The following is a 21,478-nucleotide window of genomic DNA, read 5'->3' on the forward strand; positions in this document are numbered from 1 at the left end:
AGGTAGCAAAGCTGCGCTCTTCTTCGTAGACATTGAGTTTGGCTGCAGCTGCACACAGTTGCAGCGCCTCCTACAGGAAACTGGTGGAGCTACGCAGAGAACCACGCCGTTCAAAAGCCTTGTTTGGATTCATGTTTTTATAAAACACTGAGGTCCGGACCCCGGGGTCCTCAGTGGGAGCTACGGTCCTGGGTGCAGTGAGTGTTGTCTTCGGGTCCCGAGCCTCGGAGGCCCTGAAGTGTTGCACCGCAGAGGCAGTAAACAGGCTGTGACGTCACTTCCTGTGTCGGAGGGGGTCAGTGCGTTTAGCGGCACAATCAGAGGAAACTGTGGCTGCAGCTGATCCTCTCCATGTGCTCGGTGTCTCGGTGTGAGCTAATGGCTTCTGTTGACAAAGCCACTTCCAGCAGCGGCTCCACTCGACGTCGTTGATCAGCAACAAACAACCGTATTATCCGTCCGTCGACTGTCAAACACACTTTGTCTGGTTTAATTCAGTTTAAAGCGATACAGACGCCTCCTCGGATAAGAGGATCAGCTGAGCAGGACAGGGCTTTGTCAATCTGTTGCTGCGGCAACCCGGTGCCACGCTGACCCAGGCGGGGTCAGAAGGCCTGCAGGACGGCTCGATGGCGGCCGACCACAATCTGTTTGGGTCCAGATGTATCACCTAACTGCTGCGTGATTGTTCGTTATGGATACGGCCACATTTAATGTTTGGATTGTGTTTCAGGTAATTACGTGCGCTCGCCGCCAAACCTGCGGTCGCATGTCCCTGTGTAAATCACCAGTGATTACAGAAAAAAAAACACGAAAATACATAATCACCTTGATTTCAACATTTTCTGTTCATGGTTATAAACACAAGAATCTTCAAAAGTCCCCAGAGTTTAGATGTTTGACTCACTGCGGCGACGAGTCACTGAAGATTAGTGTTTCTGGGTTTCTGGTTCTGCTTTCGGGACGGAAAAAAACTGTTTACCGATGCCTCTGTTTGTGCCGTTCGCTTCGCTTCTGGAGTTCAGCTGTGTTTACGCTGAATGCGCATGTTAGCCACTTCTGTTCTGACCAGAAAAACTGGATGCTACACAAGCTCTGGGTCCGATGTCTGTTTGTTATCACGAAGCCGGGCCGTGATGTAAGGTTCCGGTAAACCGACTCGGATCGCGTTCTGCGAGGAATCCCCTTCCCTTCCTGAAAGAGGCTGCCGAGGTCTCCGAACCCCCCACCAGAATGTGGAGATTTGTTTGTTGGGAAATTCTGTTTTTGCTTTCTGCCCGCAGAGTTCAGGGTTTTATTTCTCCAGCTTCTAGGAAAGGATTTCTGTTGGAGGATGAGATGTTTAAGCTGCTCGTTCGTTGATCTCTAAGCCTGTTTTTACTTTAAAGTTATAAAACATTGAGTCCATCCAAGAATAAATATATGCGTATTCCAGTTTATTGACTAAACTAATAACTACTACTTTTAGACAACTGTCAAAAGATCATTTTTAGCTTTTCTCGTCCAGAGAACATTCGTCAAAGATACAAGAGCGCACGATGCTAACCACGTTTATCGCAGATAAAATCTTATAAAAATACATATTTTGCCTTTAAGACTGGCTCTACTTGATATTTGTTGTGTTTACGTTTTCATTTTAAAATATTTTGACAAACAGGTGAACTGGAAGATGTTTTCAACGTTTTCTTTACAAACGATTAGCTGTTAGCTAAGCTAGCATGATAGCTAGCTGCCGTGTAGCACGATTAGCATGCAAACTGGAAAGTCTTTCTCATTTTTTTTTTGTCTTTTGCTCTTTTTTTGAAGCATTCAAAGTTAATTTTGCTTCTGCTAACACAACGCGACCTTTATTAAAAGCTTCATTTCAACTAATTTAAAATATAAACACTACTTAGGCTAAAATGCTACAAAGGCTTCGTTTTCATTTGCATCAAGACTTGTTATTAAAACTCTTGTATCCATTCATTTATTTTATTTGAGTCAAACGGATGGCTCATATTTTTAAATTAATCACTAACTTGCTGATGTTTCGCATGCAGAATGAGCGCCATCTTTGTTTTTAGCGTTAGCATGCTAACATTTGCTAATAAGCAGGAGTTTGGGTAACAGGAAACACGAATTTGCTTCAGATAAACGCGTCAAACTTAGAACTGCAGTGTTGGGTTTGACTTTTTAAGCTTCCAAATTATGTATTTATTCATTTTTTACTAGAATACTTTGGGATTATTCGTGTGAATATTCACCTTAATCACAGATGATGCTTTTTTATTGCACAAAAAATTTAATTTCCCTCTCAATCTTGAGCTGTTTTTTTTGTTTGTTTCTTTGTTTTAATGAACGTTTAAGAATCTGCAGAGATTACAGTGAAGGTGGAACCATGATGTAAGACTATTTGGCTGTTTTGGCGCGTCTATCTTTGTGTTTTTTCCCACATTAATAAGAGGAGCAAAGACACAAAGACGTTTACAAAGGAACTAATAAAGTGAAGAATATGGAGGGAGTTTCGAACTGATACCTTCTTATCTCTTAACTATTTTTCCTCTTTGTAATCTTTCAGTGACACCAGTTTAGTTGAAAAAAAGTCTTTAAAAGTGCAGTTTTATTGTCATGTATCGTCTCCCGAGGCTTTGGAGGCAAAGATAATTATCTGATTTCCAAACACGAAGTCGTGCAAAGGCATAACAAGAATATCGCCCTGATTTTCTCATCTTTCTTTATAAAATAAAATAATCTGTGTTGGCTGAGTAATAAAGCCGGAGTCCCCCCAGCTTTCGCTGCTCTGCGACCTCTTTTCTCAGATTCTGTATGTTTTGATTCTTCACGGCGCGGCATTAAGAGGAGGACAACGTCCAAATATATATATATTTTTTTATCTCTTATTAATCCAGGCTCCCACGGTACACATTTTCAAGCATCTGATGTTCTCAGCAGCTGTGTACACACGGGTCGGTTCTATCCTGGGTTATTATAATGGATATATTCACACAGATTCCTGAAGAGAGCTGCAGAAAAGGAACAGCTTTAAGTTGGAGAAGGTGAAAGCGCCTCTGGAAGCTTTCAGATCTCAGTTTGCTCCTTCTCCTCAGGTGCCCTCAGCGCTTATAGTATTTACTCTGTAACGCATATGCACATCATTAGGAAGTGAAAATACCTCCCGGCGTTCGGAGATGTCCCCAGATCCCACGTCGGGGCTCTCAGTAATGAGGCTGAACTCGTGTTTATGTTTTGAATATAGATTAGGCAGTTTAGCGCCGTTGAAGGAAGGATTATGAAGGGCAGCTCAAGCAAGACAGATGTCTGAATCTCCTTTTTTCTTTTCTGCACTGGGGTTCATTTTTATCTGCTATTGATTAAAATCTAACCCCACGGAGCCCCGTCAGGCCTGTTCTTCACCCGCCCCGGCTGGATTTTTGCTGAAAATAGCCCTTTTCTTTGCTCAGATTCCACAGACTGAATGTGCACCTTAAAATAGACACCTCGATGTGGACTTTGTGTCTACGAGCGTCCAGGACCCCAGGAAGGACAACTGGGAGATTTGGTTTCAGAAACGTTGAGCTTTTTTAACGCGTGGCCTCTGCTGATGGAAACATGAAGCGGAGCTGGATTTAAAGCTGAACTCAAAATTGTTTTAAAGCCAAAATAAGCTGAAAGAAAAGAACCCCCCCCCCCCATTGTGTGACGTCCTCAGAGCCGCTTAGGTTCAGCCGTTCATCAGTGAGTGAATGAATACTGGTACAATATACTTCAGTTTGTTGGAATTAATCGTTCCAACCGGCTAGAAAATACCACTGGAGTTTCATTTTTTGGCTTCCTGAAAGATAAAAACCTTCCTCAGATTTGGATCCATAAACTCAGATGTTGGAATTCCTATCAGAACTCGAGTTCGGACCGCTTCAAAGAGAAGCGCCGCTCCGACCCTCGTTACTGCGGCTTCACGACAACAAACCTAACCTTGGAAACCTAACTATTTCTACTTTTAAAATAAAGGCAAATGGAAAGGAGGACATCTCTGCAGAGAAGGAGACAAGAAACAGGAAGTGCTCCTTCAAACAGTAAGTGAGCGTGCGCTGTCATTAAATGTCTGAGCTGCTTCCAGGCCAACAGCCTGAGATCAGTTTGATTCAGAGGAAAAAACATCAACAATCCATGTCTGATAGTCTGAACCTGCTGTTGGTTAGTTTACTCTGGTCTGAGAGTTTATAGATGCTAATCTGAGGCGCTCACGTTGTTTACCAGTTAGCATCTGGTTAGCATCGTTAGCTTCAAGTTAGCATCATTAGCTCTCTCCTGCTGTCTTCATGTTGATTTTCAGTGTTGTGTACTGATGTTATGACAACGATCTGGGGGTAATTGGTTCTCTTCCTTCTACGTTCCCAACTTGGTCGTTATGCTCACCGTTTTGTTGGCCATGACAGTCTTGGTGATCATCAGAATCTGAATCTGAAGAGTTTTCATTTGAGTCCAGAGATCCAGCCGTTGGTTCAGGTTCATCCTGGTACGGTTGTAGATCCATTACTCCCATGAAGTTTTCCTGCATTTCTTTGCGTTCAAAAAAAGGCTTCTTCTTCCATTTCAACTGGTAAACAACAACTAAAAACAGTTTATTTAAGTTTTAGGTCAGAAAAACGGGTCCCTGGAATGTTGTGTGGATGTGTTTGACTAAATAACGTTCATGAAATGTCACTTTTTTAGGAATTTAATTTCAGTTCAGCTTGAAACGCTCCACCAGTGGAAACCTGTTGGTTCGATTCTTACTTTAGTCTCAGTGTCTCCAGGTTTTATTCACCGGTGTGTTTTTTTTTTCTCCTCCCACTGCCTCCAGGTTCTCCATCCCTGAGTGGAACGGGGACGGTCACGGTTCTGGTGGACGACGTCAATGACAACATCCCCGTTTTCACGTCCTCCTCCTTCCACACAACCATCGCCGAAGACGCCCCGACGGGAACAGATGTGCTTCTGGTCAACAGCTCGGACGCAGACGTGGGCGTCAACGGAGTCATCAGGTCGGTTCGGCTACACCTTCCTACTACCAGAAACACTGAAAATCTGAAGGAAAACCCAACACTTATTTGACCAAATCTTTTGTCCAAATCTCAGAGGAAGCAATCTTCTGTGTCCACGTAGCTTTTTGCTTCTTTTAGCTTTTAGTCTCAAAGGCAGCCAGCATCAGATTGCATTTCTCTCATATTTGTTGTTCCATCCAGGACTCGGTTTTTATCTTCTCTCTCATGAAACGCTTCACCCCGTCACCAACTCATGTGAAACTTCAGGCCGACCGTGGTTTAGTGTCGGCGCGTGCAGCCTCAGTTAAAAATCAGACGTCTTTGTTTTCGGTTGGGATTTTCGAGCTTGTTGAGCCGTTTTCACCTTCACAGCTCCCTTCGCGGGGGGCTCGTAAGACCCTCTGGCTCAAGCCGGACGCTGACTCGGGTCCAAGCCCGCCTCTTTCCGCAGTAACCCCACTGAGCACACGTTGGGGGTAACGCAGTGCGTTCCAGTTTCCCAAAACACGGTAATGAGGATGTTAATTGCCTATGACAGTACGAGATGTGCCCATCAGGGGGTTCCAGGGGGTTCAAGGCCCCTAATGGAGTCCAGAACCAGTTACCTTCAGTTATTACTTTTAATTCTCACCATTAAATTCCAACTAAGGGCTTTTTTTCTTCACCAACTTCTGACCACAACCATCTGTGGACAGTTTATGACGGTGACGACGTCCAAATAAGCCACTCAGAGTTCACACGTTGTTCTGCAATTTGTCGCTCCGTTTTGGTGGAGGGTGGGCTTTTTTTTTCTGCAAACCTTTTCAAAATACTCACTGGTGTGTACATGTGTGTGTCGGTTTACGTTTATGTCTGAGATCCTGCTGATTCAGGATCAGTCCTGATGGGTTTTAACTTGGATGCAGTATTTTTGTTTTTAGATATTAGATTTTTTATCCTTTTTCTTCTACAATCGGTGCTCCACAGTATCATACATTTAACTGAAGAGGCTCAAACAAACTAAGGATTTGTTGAAAAGTTATTGAAAGCTATTGAAAGCTCTTGCTAAAACCCGTTCTATATGTTTACAGCTACAGCCTGAGTGGGGGACACGGACAGTTCTCCATCAACCCGGCCACGGGACAGATTATCACCAGCTCCCTGCTGGACCGAGAGGACCAGGCCAATTACCAGCTGCTGGTTGTTGCGACAGATGGAGGGCAGCCCGAGGGCCTGTCCAGCTCCGCCACGGTGTCCGTGACGGTGGCCGACATCAATGACAACCCTCCACGCTTCCACCACCACCCCTACGTGACCCACATCCCTGCCTCCACTGCAGCAGGTCGGTATTCGAGCCCTGAAAGGTGCCGAGGATGTCATGGCGTTAACTGCTCTTAGATGTGGTTTATAAATAACAAAACGTGAAATGAATTTGTTCCTATTTATGTTTTCAGGGTCCTTGGTCTTTGCTGTTACCGTCACCGACGAGGACTCTGGTTCCAATGCCCAGCTGCACTACTCCTTGATGGGGCGCAACTCTGAGAAATTCAGGATCGACCCTGTGAGAGGCGCCATCACAGCCAACGAGAGGCTGACTGGGAGCTCGGAGGTCACCCTCACAGTTCAAGTGAAGGACGGCGGAGCTAACCCTAAAACGGATATGACCACGGTGACCGTGCGGTTCGTCCCCGGAGGAAACTTCCCCGTCATCAAGCTGAAGGAGCGGGCGTTCACGTTTCCAGAGAACCAACCCAACAATCACGTTGTCACAACGGTGACGGGGTCTTCCAGGAGAGGCGGGCCGCTGTCGTATTACATCGCCAGTGGCAACTTGGATTACGCCTTTCACATCGACCAGCTGTCTGGCGAGTTATCCATCCGGCATCCGCTGGATTATGAGCACATTCAGAAGTACGTTCTCTGGATCGAGGCCAGAGATCAGGGCTTTCCGCCGTATTCCTCCTACGAGAAAATCGAAATAACTTTGCTGGACGTGAACGATAACCACCCGGAGTTCGATAAGGATCCATTTCATGCCGAGTTACTGGAGAACCTTTCGCCTCAGCGTGTTCTGATGGTCTCCGCCGTCGACCTGGACAGCGGCACGAACGGACAGCTGGATTACGCCATCACTGACGGCAACAAGGAGAACAGTTTCAGTATTAACCGAGCTACAGGGGAAATACGAACCACCAGGCCGCTGGACCGGGAGAAGGTGGCGCTGTACGCTTTGAAGGTGAAAGCCACTGACCGAGGTTCGCCTCCGAAAAACACGGCAGTCAAAGTGCTAATCAACGTTTTAGACCTCAACGATAACGCCCCCAGGTTTTCGAAGATATTCAGCGCTACAGTGGCTGAAAACGCTCCTGTCGGTTACACCGTCACCCGAGTCACCACCACCGACGAGGACGCCGGTCCAAACGCCATCAGCCGATATTCGATTACGGACACCAGCCTTCCATTCAGCATTAATGCAAACACGGGTGACATTACAATAAGTAGGCCGCTCAACAGAGAAGACACTGATCATTACATCGTCAAAGTGACCGCCCATGACTCTGGCTGGACTGTGAGCACAGACGTCACCATATTTATAACAGATATTAACGACAATGCTCCCAGATTCAGTCGTCCATCTTATTATTTGGACTACCCGGAGCTCACGGAGGTGGGCTCCCTGGTCACACGAGTGTCCGCCGCTGATCCCGACGAGGGCGTCAACGGCAAAATTTTCTACTTCATTCGATCCCAGTCGGAGTACTTCCGGATCAACGCCAGCTCCGGGGAGGTGTTTGTGAAGCAGCAACTGAAGTACCAGAACTCCACCGGGGCGAGCAGCTTGAATATAAATCGGCACAGCTTCATCGTCACGGCCTCGGACCGAGCGGTCAAGCCTTTAATGAGCGAGACAACCGTAATCATAAACATCGTGGACAGCAATGATAATCCTCCCGAGTTCGAGTCGCCTAGCTACTTCACTCCAGTCACTAAAAGTGTCAAAGTCGGCACCAGACTGATAAGAGTTGTAGCTCAAGACAAAAAAGACTTTGGCCTTAACTCGGAGGTTGAGTACCAAATAACGGGCGGGAACAGCTCCGGCAGATTCAAGCTGGACAAGGCGAGCGGATGGGTTACCGTCGCCTCCTCCCTCACAGCCGACACAAATAAAATCTTCCTCCTTGACGTCGCTGCGAGCGACAGAGGAAATCCTCCTCTGTCGGCACAAACCACAGTGAGAATCGCAGTCACGGAGGAAAACCACCACACACCTGAGTTCTCCCAAAGCCAGATCTCAGCGACTGTCCCTGAAAGCCTCGCTGTTGGGACGGCGATCAGGACTCTGTCTGCCAGAGACAAGGATAAGGACATGAACGGCCTTATCACTTATAATATCACTTCAGGCAATGACGGAGGTCTGTTTGCACTGAATAGTAAAACGGGAGTGTTGTCCTTAGCTCGCCTGCTGGACTTTGAGGAGAAGCAGCGACACGAGCTCAGGGTTTCTGCCACCGACGGCGGCTGGATCGCAAAGTCCAGTTATGTCTCCGTCACGGTACACGTGACCGATGTGAATGACAACTCTCCCGTTTTTGATCCTGAGGAGTACTTCCCCACTGTGCAGGAGAACGTTCCCAGCGGCACCACCGTGCTCAAGATGAACGCCACGGACAACGACTCGGGCGCCAACGCAGTCATGGCTTACGTGATTCAGTCCTCAGACAGCGACCTCTTCGTTATTGACCCAAACACCGGCACCATCACCACCCAGGGCTTCTTGGATTATGAAGCCAAGCAGGTCTACCATTTAACAGTGAAGGCCTTCAACGTCCCAGACGAAGAGCGCTGCAGTTTCGCCAACGTCAACATTCAGCTGAAGGGAGCCAATGAATACGTTCCCCGCTTCGTCTCCAAACAGTACTACTTTGAAATCTCTGAAGCTGCTCCAAAAGGCACAGTTGTTGGGGAAGTATTCGCCAGCGATCGAGACCAAGGAGAGGACGGTGTGGTTTACTACCTAATATTTGGAAAGAGCAGAAAGAAAGGCTTTGGCATCAATAAGAAAACCGGACAGATTTATGTTACAGGTACTCTGGATCGAGAGAAAGAAGAAAAGATCTCTCTGAAGGTTTTGGCCAAGAACGCAGGAAGCATCCGTGGGGCGGATATTGATGAGGTGTTTGTTAATATCACCATCCTCGATGCCAACGACCCTCCTGTTTTCACCCAGGATCTGTACGACGTGCAGGTCAGCGAAGGTCTGTCGCCTGGTGGTCTCGTCACCTTTGTAAGTGCCGAGGACTCGGACTCCGTCCCCAGCTGGAGCAGGTTTTCTTACTCTGTTGCCCCCGAGTTCGCCAAAAACGTCTTTACGATAAATCCAAAAACTGGCCAGCTGTCTGTGGCCGCGGAGCTGGACAGAGAAACGACTCCCGTCTATAATCTGACCGTTCTCGCTGTGGACACCGGCACACCCCCTGCCACCGGGAGCACCACTGTCATCGTAAATCTGGAAGATATCAACGATAACGGCCCGACGTTGACCACCACGTATGCTGAGGTGATGGAGAACCAGAGAGCTGGCTCTGCAGTTACAACTCTGAGAGCCTCTGACCCTGATTTACCCCCCAACCAAGGCCCGTTCTTATTCAGCCTCCTGAGTTCCGGCTCCGCCAACAGCTACTTCAGCCTGAGTTCGGCCGGGGTGTTAACCACCAGCCGGGAGATAGACAGGGAACAGATCAGTGACTTCTACCTCTACATGGTGATAAAGGACTCCGGTGTGCCTCAGATGTCCTCCACAGGAACGGTTCACGTCAAAGTGAACGATCAGAATGACAACCCCTCAGAGCCGCGGTCCGTGGAGATCTTCGTCCATTACTTTGGGAACGCGTTTCCCGGAGGCTCTTTGGGAGACGTCAAACCGCAAGACCCTGACGTTCAGGACAGGTTCCACTGCTCCCTGATCCCGCCGTCATCCGGTCTGTTTGCCATCCCCACGGGAACCTGTAACCTCAACTCCAAATCCCGCTCAACGGATGGAACTTTCGAACTAACCGTCCGCAGCAGCGACGGCGTCCACGGTACGGTCAGTAACACGGCCAGAGTTGTTTTCATGGGCTTCAACAACGCCACGGTGGATAACAGCATTCTCATCCGGCTCCACTCTGAAGGCGTCAGAAGCTTCCTCACCAACCACTACCTCAGCTTCCTACGCATCGCCAACTCTCAGCTGGCAGGCCTGGGCACCGGCGTGCTGCTTTATGGAGTCTTTGAGCTCAACAATCAGACTTTCCTGATGGCAGCTGTGAAGCGAGGCCACGGACAATATGTGAGCCCCAGCGGCGTGGCCACATTCTTCCAGAGTATCAAAGACATTTTACACCGACAGAGCGGGGTGCAAATAGACGCGGTTGACCATGATCCCTGCATGCATAACCCTTGCCAGAATGGAGGCAGCTGCAAGCGGCGTCTCAGTGTCGGGCCTGACATGAAGACAGAGGAAAGTGTCCCTGTGATCCTCGTGTCCAACCACCCCCTGCAGCCGTACGCCTGTAGCTGCAGGCCGGGGTACGCCGGCGCTCTGTGCGAGACGGACATCGATGAGTGCCAGCCGTCGCCCTGCCACAACGGCGGCACCTGCCACAACCTGGTGGGGGGCTTCTCCTGCACCTGTCCCGAGGGTTTCACCGGGATAGCCTGCGAGAGGGACGTCAACGAGTGCCTCTCCAACCCCTGCAAGAACGGGGCGCTGTGCCAGAACTTCCCCGGGGGCTTCAACTGCCTCTGCAAGTCTGGGTTTGCAGGTACGTTTCACAGAACGACGTCAGGGGCTCACACAGCCAATGAAAACATTCGCTTCTGGGTTTTTCCAGGCGTTGTCATGAGCCCGGCTGCCAAAAACCGTCTGGACTTCAGGTTGCTGGTTCGGGGGGGTTATCAGCCTATCTATGTTCGCTTTGAAGCTGCGTCTCATCCACACACAGCTCACTCTGACCACACACAGACACGTTTCTGATCCAACAGAAATTTCTCAATCACGGACTTCTCGTTTGGCTCAGTTTCGTCTTGTTTGACAAACGAGCAGCTTCATAAAAGATCCAATCAGGCCTCTTAATTTGGAAATGTTATGAATACGCAGCATTATTGGCTCTGATAAAGGAGGAGTGTATTTTAAGTGGGAATACTTAAAACAATCATTCGGGTCCAGGTCTGGCTTCAGCATCTGAAAGACATTTTGAAAGCATGCTGTGGAGGGCGATTTGCCTAAAGTCGAATCATTACTGTCCCTTTTTATTATGAGGATAAAAAATGGCCACAAACCTTTAAGTTTTATCAAGATAAATTACCCTCGTGCAGAAATGCACCTACTGACTTACAGTAGTTTTCCTGAACTCGCTTTGAACTCCCGGCTTCCTGTTTTCCACGACTGTTTTCTGGCAGCTCGATCCATCTCCATTAACCAGCTTGTGTCAGCGTAATATTTATTTCTGAAGTTCATTGTCAGTTTGTTTCTGCTGTGCCGTGTTTCCTTATCAAGATGTGAAACCTTTGCCTGTGAACGTGGCGGCCGTCCATCTACGTTTCAGCTGTTTGTGTTTCTGCACTGCAAAAAAAAAGAAAAACTGATTTAATTCGATTTGATCCTGTTCCTCCCGCTCATCCAGATTTATGACATCATTCCTTTTTATTTTCCCCAGAAAGAAAGTTTCAAGATGTTGTTGGGATGAAATCATGTCATCTCGGACAGATATTTAAACTGCGCCGCTTCCTGTTTTGCATTTAATGGCCATTTTAATTCGATTTGAAGCAGCAGCGCAGCCAGAAATGAGCTTCCAGGTGGGCCTGACTGAGAACGGGCCGGGCCGCCATCTTTGACCCGGTTCAGTTTATTTATGAAGCCTCTCAGGTCCCTACGAAAACCAGTTAGTGAAAATTATCTGTCGTCGCCCATCCTGAGCTGCTCAGAGGCGACAGTGGAGAGGAAAACCTCCACCAGAACCAGACAAACAGAACCTCCCTGGCAGAGGTAACAAGAGTCATCCATGACCTTGAAATCAATAGGCATCACCCTTGACCCATGAGGTGTCCGGCCGTACGGTTACATGGTTGGAGCATGGAGTCACCTTTGACCTTTGACCGGATCAGCACCAAACGTCAGTCCCGTGCTCCTTCCTCCATGTTTGAGGTTTCCTGAAAATTTCATGGAAATCCATCCGTAACTTTTTGAGTTAATCTTGTCCGCAGACAAGCAAACAAACAAATGCTAGAAAATATGGGCGGGGCTTAGGCAGGCCACGCCCACCACATAGTCACGCCCCCAAATTAGGGCTGATTTTTTTTTTTTTTTTTTTGCAGTGTGTTTTTCAGCTGTCGATGTTTTCAGAGTTTCCCGCATGGCGTCACCTTCCACCATGTTTGTCTGCCCGCCCCCCCCTCCATTTTTGATTTGTGTTGTTCTGTGAACTCAGGCAAAACGTGCGACTCCATCATCAATCACTGTGAGTGTAACCCCTGCTTTAACGGCGGGTCCTGTCAGAACCGGGTGGATGGATATTACTGTCACTGTCCGTTCGGTGAGTAGCTGAAGGAAACCTGCGGTCCAATCCAGTCGTTAGCCTGCACCGAAAAACAGACAAGTTGGTTTGCTTAACATAAACATTAATCAGTCCCTCCAGGATTTCGCGGGGCATTTTCCTAAAAGTTGCGATTTTTTTTTTTACTAAAATCAATAAAAAACATAACTTTTAATATCTAAACCAAAAATCCTTCCTAGTTTTGTAAGATAATTCCCAACAAACATTGACATTCTCAAAAGGTGCTTTATTTGAGAACTTTGATAGCTTCTAAACTGACATTCATGAGCATTTCTGGATTGTCCCTGGTCTGCAGCTCTCCTCACATGTTTTGCAGACACAAAGTGTTTGTCGATGCGTTTATGTTCCATGATTACACTGCAGGACGTGCAAAACAGCTGCAGCTGGGGAGGAAACTGATTTGCTGAAATCTTTGTGGGCAAATGTGAAGCATTAGCGCACATTTTGGCTTCGGTCGCTGCTCCTGCACGCTACCGGCATTCTGATGCTAACAGGAAGTGACGTCATGTGTCTTCTTCGTGAGTTATTTGGGGTTATTTTGTATTCCACGCTACACAAACCCACAAAGAAGAGACTAGACTGCAGAAATGGTGGCGAATCACTTTAAAAACAATAAATATTGGGTTAAAGTTGCGGTGTTTTGTGCAAAGTTGCAAAAAGTTGCGATTTCGCAGGGTTTGCTTGATTTTGCGTTAATAGTTGCGATCGCAACATCACAAAATCCTGGAGGGTCTGATATTGAGTCTAGGTCTGTTAAATGGTTTATATTTGTTGGTAATATATAAATCTAACCATAAAAAAGTTTTAAAGTAACGTTTGGATTAGTTTAAATGAACCTTTTAGACCCAAGATCTTTATTCTTCTAATAACTGAGTTGGTTCGACTCATTTTTAAATTTCAGATCTGTTTGTGCTCGGGGTGAGTGTTAAGGATGACTCTCAGCTACGGCTACCTAAAATCCCAGCTCGATAGCTGTAAAAACGCTCGATTCGCAGCCATTTTAGTGGCTGCCAGCTTGACGCCAAAGGTTAGCGAGTTGTAGATGTTCCTTAAAATTCACCCACTTATTCATGAGATATTTTGCTAACAGGTGGATGGGCTAACACCCGTTTTCATGGCGGTGGGTGATGATTAATGGAAGGAAGACATTTATGAAGGTTGAATTAGTTTGACTTTATCGTTAATCCGGTTCAGAAGTGTTCAACTCAAACCAGTTTGCCGTTTTTAAAGACGTTGTTTCACGGCAGCGACCTCCTCTCCTCTCAGGGGTTTTCGGCAAACACTGCGAACTCAACAGCTACGGGTTCGAGGAGCTGTCCTACATGGAGTTCCCGCCCCTGGACCCCAACAACAACTACGTCTACGTGAAGTTCGCCACGCTGCGGAGCGACGCGCTGCTCATGTACAACCACGACAACCAGACCGGGGACAGGGCCGAGTTCCTGGCGCTGGAGGTGGTGGAGGGCCGGCTGCGCTTCTCCTTCAACCTGGGCGGCGGGACGTACAAACTGATGACCGCCGTCAAGGTGTCCGACGGCCATTTTCACACGGTGATCGCCAGGAGAGCCGGGATGGTGAGCACGCCGACCCGCGCCAAAATTTAACCCAGAGTGTGTGTCGTTAACGACTCTCAGCTACTACCACCTCAGGATCTGTATAATCCACGGCCAGCTGGCTGCGGCGGCCATCTTGGTTCGGTTCTAGAGGAACATCCAGTTATTATTATTATTGCTGTGTCTTTAAACCCAGATCTTGGACGACCAGTCGGACTGACACGACTCTTAGCTCTGTATCTGTATATCTGACCGAGTCGCAGTCATAGTAGCTGCGGCGGCCATCTTGGTTCGGTTCTAGAGGAACATCCAATGATTATTATTATTGCTGTGTCTTTAAACCCAGATCTTGAACGACCAGTCGGACCGACTCTTAGCTCTGTATCTGTAAACCTGACCGAGTCGGAGTCATAGTAGCTGCGGCAGCCATCTTGAGGAAGGTTACCGTCAGTCAGCTGTAGTGGAACAGCCAGCGGGTCATTTTGCTGACTGTGCAGAAACATTACCTGCTAATGTTCGGCTGCGGGTGATAAAATCAGCTGCTGTGTTTAAAGCGTTATTAGTTTTTATGGGTTTTGGTGCACATTCAGTAACGTTTACATCGTTTATAACCGAATCTGGCGCCATGTTGTTTTTTTTCACCATCAGATGATCGTCGAGCCGCCGGTTTCTCACCTCGTGGTTTTAATTATATTTTACTGCACGCTGTGACTTACGACCCCAAAAATGGCTCCGAAAACACGAAGCATGAGCCCGCAGCTCAGAGACGGAGCCGTGGATCAGTGGGTTTGAGCTAACGAGAGAGTCGGGGGTTCGATTCCTGGCAGTCACAGGTTGAGGTGTGAGTTTATGGAGAGTTCTGATTGGACGTGTTGACGGGTTAATGAGGGCACAGATTGGGTTTAAAGCCGTCAGATCTCCTCCTGTTGGACGTCATTTCTGTCATTTCCTGCCGAGCGGCGGCCTTTCGCAGGAAACTGGTAAAATCATTAAACTGTCGGGTTTGAAGTTCTGCAGCGTGATGGGAGGGAAATGAAATCGGCTCTCCCTGGGAGCTGAGAACCCGAGCGGCGAAGCGGGTCGATGTGGCGGTCGGGCTTCATCCTTGTTGTCTTTTATCTTAAGTAACATTTTGTACACGTTTAATGTTTTAAAGAAGTAAAACAGGAACAAATGTCGTGTGATGTTTATGATCACTGAGCTCTGGTTCGGATCACGTTCTGTTAGTGACCCGTGTGTCGGTTCCCGTCCCCGCAGGCCGCCTCGCTGACCGTGGATCTGTGCGGCGACGACCAGGAGCCGGGTTACTGCGCCGTGAGCACCGTGGCCGTCCACACCGACTGGTAGGAGAACTCCCAGAACGCAGAGAACCTTTCTAGGTTGGGTGATATTGTTGCTGCAGGTTATTACTCCTCTGATGGAGGGCAGAGAGAGCAACCAGGGAGGAAGAGGTCAATAACTCATCGTCTCTCACCCGAAGAGACACTTTCAGACCAGAACAAATGCGACTTTCTAAAGGAGCCGTTTCATTTTTAAATAGGAGGTTATAAAGTCGAACGATTCCGACTCATAAACTCATATTTTATTCACAACAGAACATAGTAAACGTATCAAAGGCTGAAACTAAAATGCAGCATTTTTAGGGAAACAAATGAGGTCATCACAGCTGCTCCAGGAGCAACAAAAGGTGGAGGAACATTTTTTAATTAATGAGGTTAATTATCAACAGATCAGTGAGAGGAGAGGAGATAAAACGAGGATTTTAGAAGGAAAGACGGGCAGAGGTTCAGCAGGCTGAGCGTCTAAAAGAGGAGGAACAATTTCAAAATAAAGTTCCTCAACAGAAAGTAGTGAAGACCTTGAATCTCCATCATCTCCAGATCATAANAGGCAGAGAAGAAGCCAGATGTGAACAGATGTGTCTCCTCTGGACCAAAGAGGAGAACTGTTCTGAGGTCAGCCTGCCTCTCTGATGGTATGGGGGTGCATTAGTCCAGGTTCCAGGACTGTTGAACAGACAGAATGGGATGACCTCAGGTCCAGATGTTTACAGATGCTGCACAGAGGGAAACATCTGGAACATCTTTAAAAAGACGAGTCGCTGACATAAAATTTAAAATTTAAGAACAAATGTTTCAGTTTCTTAGTTTCAACGTCTGTTTACTGGGTTCTGTTGTTAGTAAAATGTGGGATTATGAGATTTTCGAGCTGCCTGTTAAAGTCCACGTTGTTGTGAATGTCTCCGTCCCGCAGGATCCTGGACGTCCAGCCCAACAGGCTCTCAGTCGGCGGCGTCCGGTCCATCGAACCCGTCCTCCACCGCCGCGGTCAGGTCGTCACCCACGACTTCGTCGGCTGCATCATGGAGCTCGCCGTCAACGGCCGCCCGCTGGAACCCAGCCAGGCGCTGGCGTCACGCGGCGTCCTTGACAGGTCTGTCTCTGTCCTCATCCGTCCGTCTGTCCCCAGCTCCTGCTGTGAGACATCTGCTCACACGCTCAGGAGCTCCTGAGTTCTTCCTTCCTGACGGGTCTGAGACGAGTTCTTTAAGATGCTAATTCTCTGCTACTTTACAAGGTTTTGTGTCGGGGCTGGGAGACAAATCAGAACTCATGTCCCCCCCGTCCAGCTCCCCGTCCAGCCCCCATCCAGCCACAGTCCAGTTCCCATCCAGCTCCCGTCCACCTCCCCTCCAGCTCCCGTCCAGCTCCCCGTCCAGTTCCTGTCCAGCTCCCCTTCCAGCTCCCGTCCAGCCACAGTCCAACCCCTGTCCAGCTCCCGTCCAGCCACAGTCCAACCCCTGTCCAGCTCCCGTCCAGCCACAGTCCAACCCCTGTCCAGCTCCCGTCCAGCCACAGTCCAACCCCTGTCCAGCTCCCGTCCAGCCACAGTCCAACCCCTGTCCAGCTCCCGTCCAGCCACAGTCCAACCCCTGTCCAGCTCCCGTCCAGCCACAGTCCAACCCCTGTCCAGCTCCCGTCCAGCCACAGTCCAACCCCTGTCCAGCTCCCGTCCAGTTATCATCCATCTTTTGTCCATCTCTCCTCCAGTCCCCATCCAGCCCCGGTCCACCTGTCTGATTGTCAGTCTCTGTTTTCAGGTGTCCCAGGCTGGAGGGAGCCTGCAGCACCAGCCCCTGCAGACACGGGGGGACGTGTTCGGACCGCTGGTCCTGGCAGCTCTGTCACTGCGTGGACGGATTCACCGGCAAATTCTGTGAGAAATGTAAGTCTGCCGTTTTCTGATGAGGCAGCAAATCTGCTGTTCTGATTATTCCTGATGTGTCCCGCCTGAGTCATTAAACTGTGACGCCTGAGCCGGGCCTCATCAGAACCTCCTGAGCTGCTGAGCTGCTGAGGTTCTGCAGGAATCTGCCAGGAACTCACAGCTTCAGGATTAGAACTTTTACAGGTTTATGTTTTTACTGGAAGAGCTTCCAGGTTCAGCTCTGCGGGAAATCTGCTGCTTCGGTTTGTGGCAGGAAACCGGAGCGGGTTCTGTCTGGGAATAACCTGCAGATTATTAGCTTGGTTAGCTAAAAGCTTAGCTAAAAGCTAAAAGTATCAAAGTTAGCTTAAAATAGCAAAAAGCTGGCTAAAAGCTAAAAGTGTCTAATGTAGGCTAAGAGCTAAATTTAGCAAGAAACTGGCTAAATGCTAAAAGTAACAAAAGGCTGGCTAAAAGCTAAAAGTAGCAGATGGTTAGCTAAAGGCTAATAGTATCTAATGTTAGTCAAGAGCTAAAAGTAGCAAAAAACTGGCTATCAGCTAAAATTAGCAAATGGTTAACTAAAAGCATCAAATGTTAGTTTAAAATAGCAAAAGGCTGGCTAAAGGCTATAAGTAGCAGATAGTTAGCTAAATGCTAAAATTAGAAAATGGTTAGCTAAAAGTATCAAATGTTAGCTAAGAGCTAAAAGTAGCTAAAAACTGGCTACACGCTAAAAGTAACAAAAGGCTGGCTATCAGCTAAAATTAGCAAATGGTTAGCTAAAAGCTAAAAGTATCAAATGTTAGCTAAATGCTAAAAGAAACAAAAGACTGGCTATCAGCTAAAGTTAGCAAAAAGTTAGCTAAAAGCTAAAAGTAGCAAAAGAAATCAGAGCAGGTTTACTGCAGCAGATTTTAAAGAAATGTAGAGATCTAAACGTGTTTCTACGGCGGCCATCTTGAATTGGGTCGACTCAGTTTTATCCAGAGATCCAGTTTTATTTGTGCCGTGGTTCAGGAGATATTTTGCTAACAGGCAGATAGACGCCATGTTTGCCTGCTTGTCCTGGTGGTGGAGGATAATAAAAACTCGGTGTTAAATCCAGGTGTTTCAAACCTCAGATTTCTGCAGATATTAAACTCCTGCATGTCTGTTAGATGCAGTTCTTCGTCCTCCTCAGGGCGTCCTGTCTCCTGGACGTCCTGTCTCCTGTCCTAAGCAGGACAAACAGTGAGACAACCTGACGCTGAACCATCTCCGTCTTTCCTCCGCTCCTCGCAGACATGACGGCGGACACGGCCCTGTCTCTGGACGGCACCGGCCGCCTCGACTACGCCCTGAAGGAGGGTCCCAAACGAGATGTCCTGCTGAGGCGAGCGCTGCAGGGCGCGTCGCCCGCCGCCGCTGCACCACCAAGCAGCCTGGAGGTCCGGTTCAGGACGCGCAGCAAGAGCGGCACGCTGCTGCACGTCCAGGAGAGCAGCAACTACACCACCGTGAAGGTGAGGCCGTCCCTAACAGGATCATTTCCTTTGATGCATTTAACCTTAAAACATTTACAAACAGCACCGTAACTTCCTGTCGACCCGCCGGCGAGCTGCCCGAGCGCCTGCCTGAACCCAGGAGCAGTGAGATCACACGGCGAGCGGCAAGAGCTCGGCTGCCTCGTCGTTAAGATTCGAGCTTCAATCAAAGAGACGCAAACACAGGAAGTGGGTCAAACGCAGAACCTCAAAGCGCTTCCAACAAACAAACAAAAGATGAAAACCTTCACGGCTCAGATCTGAAACTCTGAGAGCGGATGAGCTGATGGGCGTCGAAGCGAGCGGCGTTCTTCCAGACAGGAGCGTTCTGTCCCAGATTCCGGACGGACTGGAACGAGACGCCGTCACGACGACCGGCCCCTGCAGGTGGAAGCTGGCGGACTGAGAGCTTCTAACGCTCGATACCCAGAACCGCCACCTCAAGGAGGGATTTCTGTAAGGTTTAAAGTCCTGGACTCTGGAGCAGGGGTGTCAAACCCAGTGATGCAAGGGGGCCAAAATTAAAGATTTGGTCCTGGCCAAGGGCCAATCACGATCAATATTTATTAAAAATTACATAAATTAATTGGTTTTAGATGTATTATGTCAAATCATTCATATAGAAATATCAATGACCTTTTCCCAGTTACAGATTATACAGAATTTAGAGCAAACAGACTTTAATGAACACAGACAAATAGATCAAACTTCAAAAAGCTCATCATTAGCTGTCATTTCTTACGCCTCACTCAGCTTTTAAATGAAGTTTTTAACATTAAAACAGACAAAAACCTGATCATACAGAAATTAAAACTATATATTGTTGGCTTCAAGAGAAAACTTCACTAATTAGGCTCAGTTTTTTAAGCAAAATAAGAATCAGAGACTCGATCTGAACCAGACTAGAGGGCCGGATGAAATGTTACAGAGGGCTGAATCTGGCCCGCTGGCCTTTAGTTTGACACCTATGCTCTGGAGGAACTCAGCTCTCCACCATCTTTGGGTCCTAAACGTGTCAGCCTGCAGACCGGCAGCCATCGCCGCCTCCCGGCCCCGTCCCGCTCCTTCCTGCCTCCGTTCGTCGTCTTTTCGCGCCTCCCCCGGCAGAAGCCATCTTCCTCTCCTCTGATTTGTTTTTCCGGAGCTCATCAAATCAGCGCCTCAGCTTCCTTAGCGGTTCGGAGACGCAGCGCGGGGATTCCTGCAGAGCGTGGCTTTATGTTAGGAGAACTATATTAAAAAAAACAAGATGTTTTACAGATAAACTCCGTGATCGATTCTCCAGCTCCACAGGGTTTTTTGGCTCCAGGAACTTTCCCATTTAAATCAATTCTCCCGGAAGCTACTTTTCATTTCTGACTCTTTGTGAAGGGAGGAGAACAAGATGACTTTTCCATCGAAGTGGGGAGAACACGAGATTACCATACACTGTAAAAAACCACAGAGCCGAGGCCCGGGCCAGGGTCCGACTCCTGCGGCGGGGGAGGGGACACGTTTCGCCTTTTTTTGTTTTTTTCTGGTCCAAATCGGTTGTTTGCAGCCTGTAAGCAGCTGATTTCGACGCCGGCAAGGTCCGGGGTGTCGCGGTGGAAGATTTACGAGCTGCATTTTTGTTTTCGACCTTTGACCCCTGGAAGCGGCGCGGCGGTAGTTTGGTGGAGAGTCTGAGAGCGTCGGCCATGATTGATGCTGGCGGGATAATTTATTGTTTTAATCTGAAAGGCTGGTGTTTACGGAGAGCTTTTACTGATCTGAGGCCTGAAATGATGAAACAAACCAGCGCCTAACGCTGCCGTGCACGCTGCCGTGCACGCTGCCGTGCACGCTGCCGTGCACGCTGCCGTGCACGCTGTGTGTGGTTTCCAGCTCATCTTCCTCCAAAGCTGAGGCTTCGTTTTGTTATTTTAACTAAAATCCTTTTTTTTTCTGCAGCTTTTGTCGTTCTTCCTGCTGACAAACAGATTTTACCAATTACACAACCTCCTGGGCAAAAAGGTGAAAAACATTATTTCAAGAAGCAGTTTGAGACTTTCTGTCCTCTGCCGGAGACCCGGGACAGAAAGTCCTGGTTCTGGTTTGACGTCAGCTGGTTTCTGCTTGCAGGTTGGCTCATCTGTAGTAAGCAAACAAATTGGACCAATTACAGAAAGGCTTTCGGCAGAAGGGTTTGAAACGATCCAAGTTTAACTCGGATCTTTACTCCGTGCTGCAGGAAGACAGCTGACCGAAGCAGCTAAAACCTCGGCTTCTTTTAGCACCAACAACAAAACCGTGACGCCCGTGTTTCTCTTTGTTTTAGACAACAATGAGGCTTCAGCTCCGTTAACTCAGCTGTGGAAACTAAAACAGGAGCGCTCAGACGGCGCGGCTCCACGTAAACCAACAAGTTTTTGGCAAAATCAAGCAAACGGTTCCAATTTACAAACCCTACAGGATTTTGCGATGTTGCGATCGCAACTATTAACGCAAAATCAAATCGCAACTTTGCCCAAAACACCGCTACTTTCCAGCAACTTTAACCTAATATTTATTGTTTCTAAAGTGATTCGCCACCGTTTCTGCGGTCTAGTCTCTTCTTTGTGGGTTTGTGTAGCGTGGAATACAAAATAACTCCA

At 48.0% G+C, this 21,478-nt stretch overlaps 1 protein-coding gene across 1 annotated transcript in view; it reads left to right on the top strand.

Moving 5' to 3' along the window:
• LOC108249952 (protocadherin Fat 4) overlaps nt 1-21,478 on the top strand; it is a 91,584-nt gene that overhangs the window by 64,682 nt on the left and 5,424 nt on the right. Inside the window, exons 7-15 of the mRNA XM_037977269.1 lie at nt 4,823-5,003; nt 6,074-6,324; nt 6,437-10,786; nt 12,452-12,556; nt 13,844-14,151; nt 15,388-15,473; nt 16,384-16,563; nt 17,231-17,355; nt 18,622-18,842. Of these exons, the coding sequence (XP_037833197.1) occupies nt 4,823-5,003; nt 6,074-6,324; nt 6,437-10,786; nt 12,452-12,556; nt 13,844-14,151; nt 15,388-15,473; nt 16,384-16,563; nt 17,231-17,355; nt 18,622-18,842 (5,807 nt within the window). The remainder of the gene's footprint in view (nt 1-4,822; nt 5,004-6,073; nt 6,325-6,436; nt 10,787-12,451; nt 12,557-13,843; nt 14,152-15,387; nt 15,474-16,383; nt 16,564-17,230; nt 17,356-18,621; nt 18,843-21,478) is intronic.

This window comes from Kryptolebias marmoratus, linkage group LG9 (genome assembly GCF_001649575.2).
Source record: "Kryptolebias marmoratus isolate JLee-2015 linkage group LG9, ASM164957v2, whole genome shotgun sequence".
NCBI classification, from domain to species: Eukaryota; Metazoa; Chordata; class Actinopteri; order Cyprinodontiformes; family Rivulidae; genus Kryptolebias; species Kryptolebias marmoratus.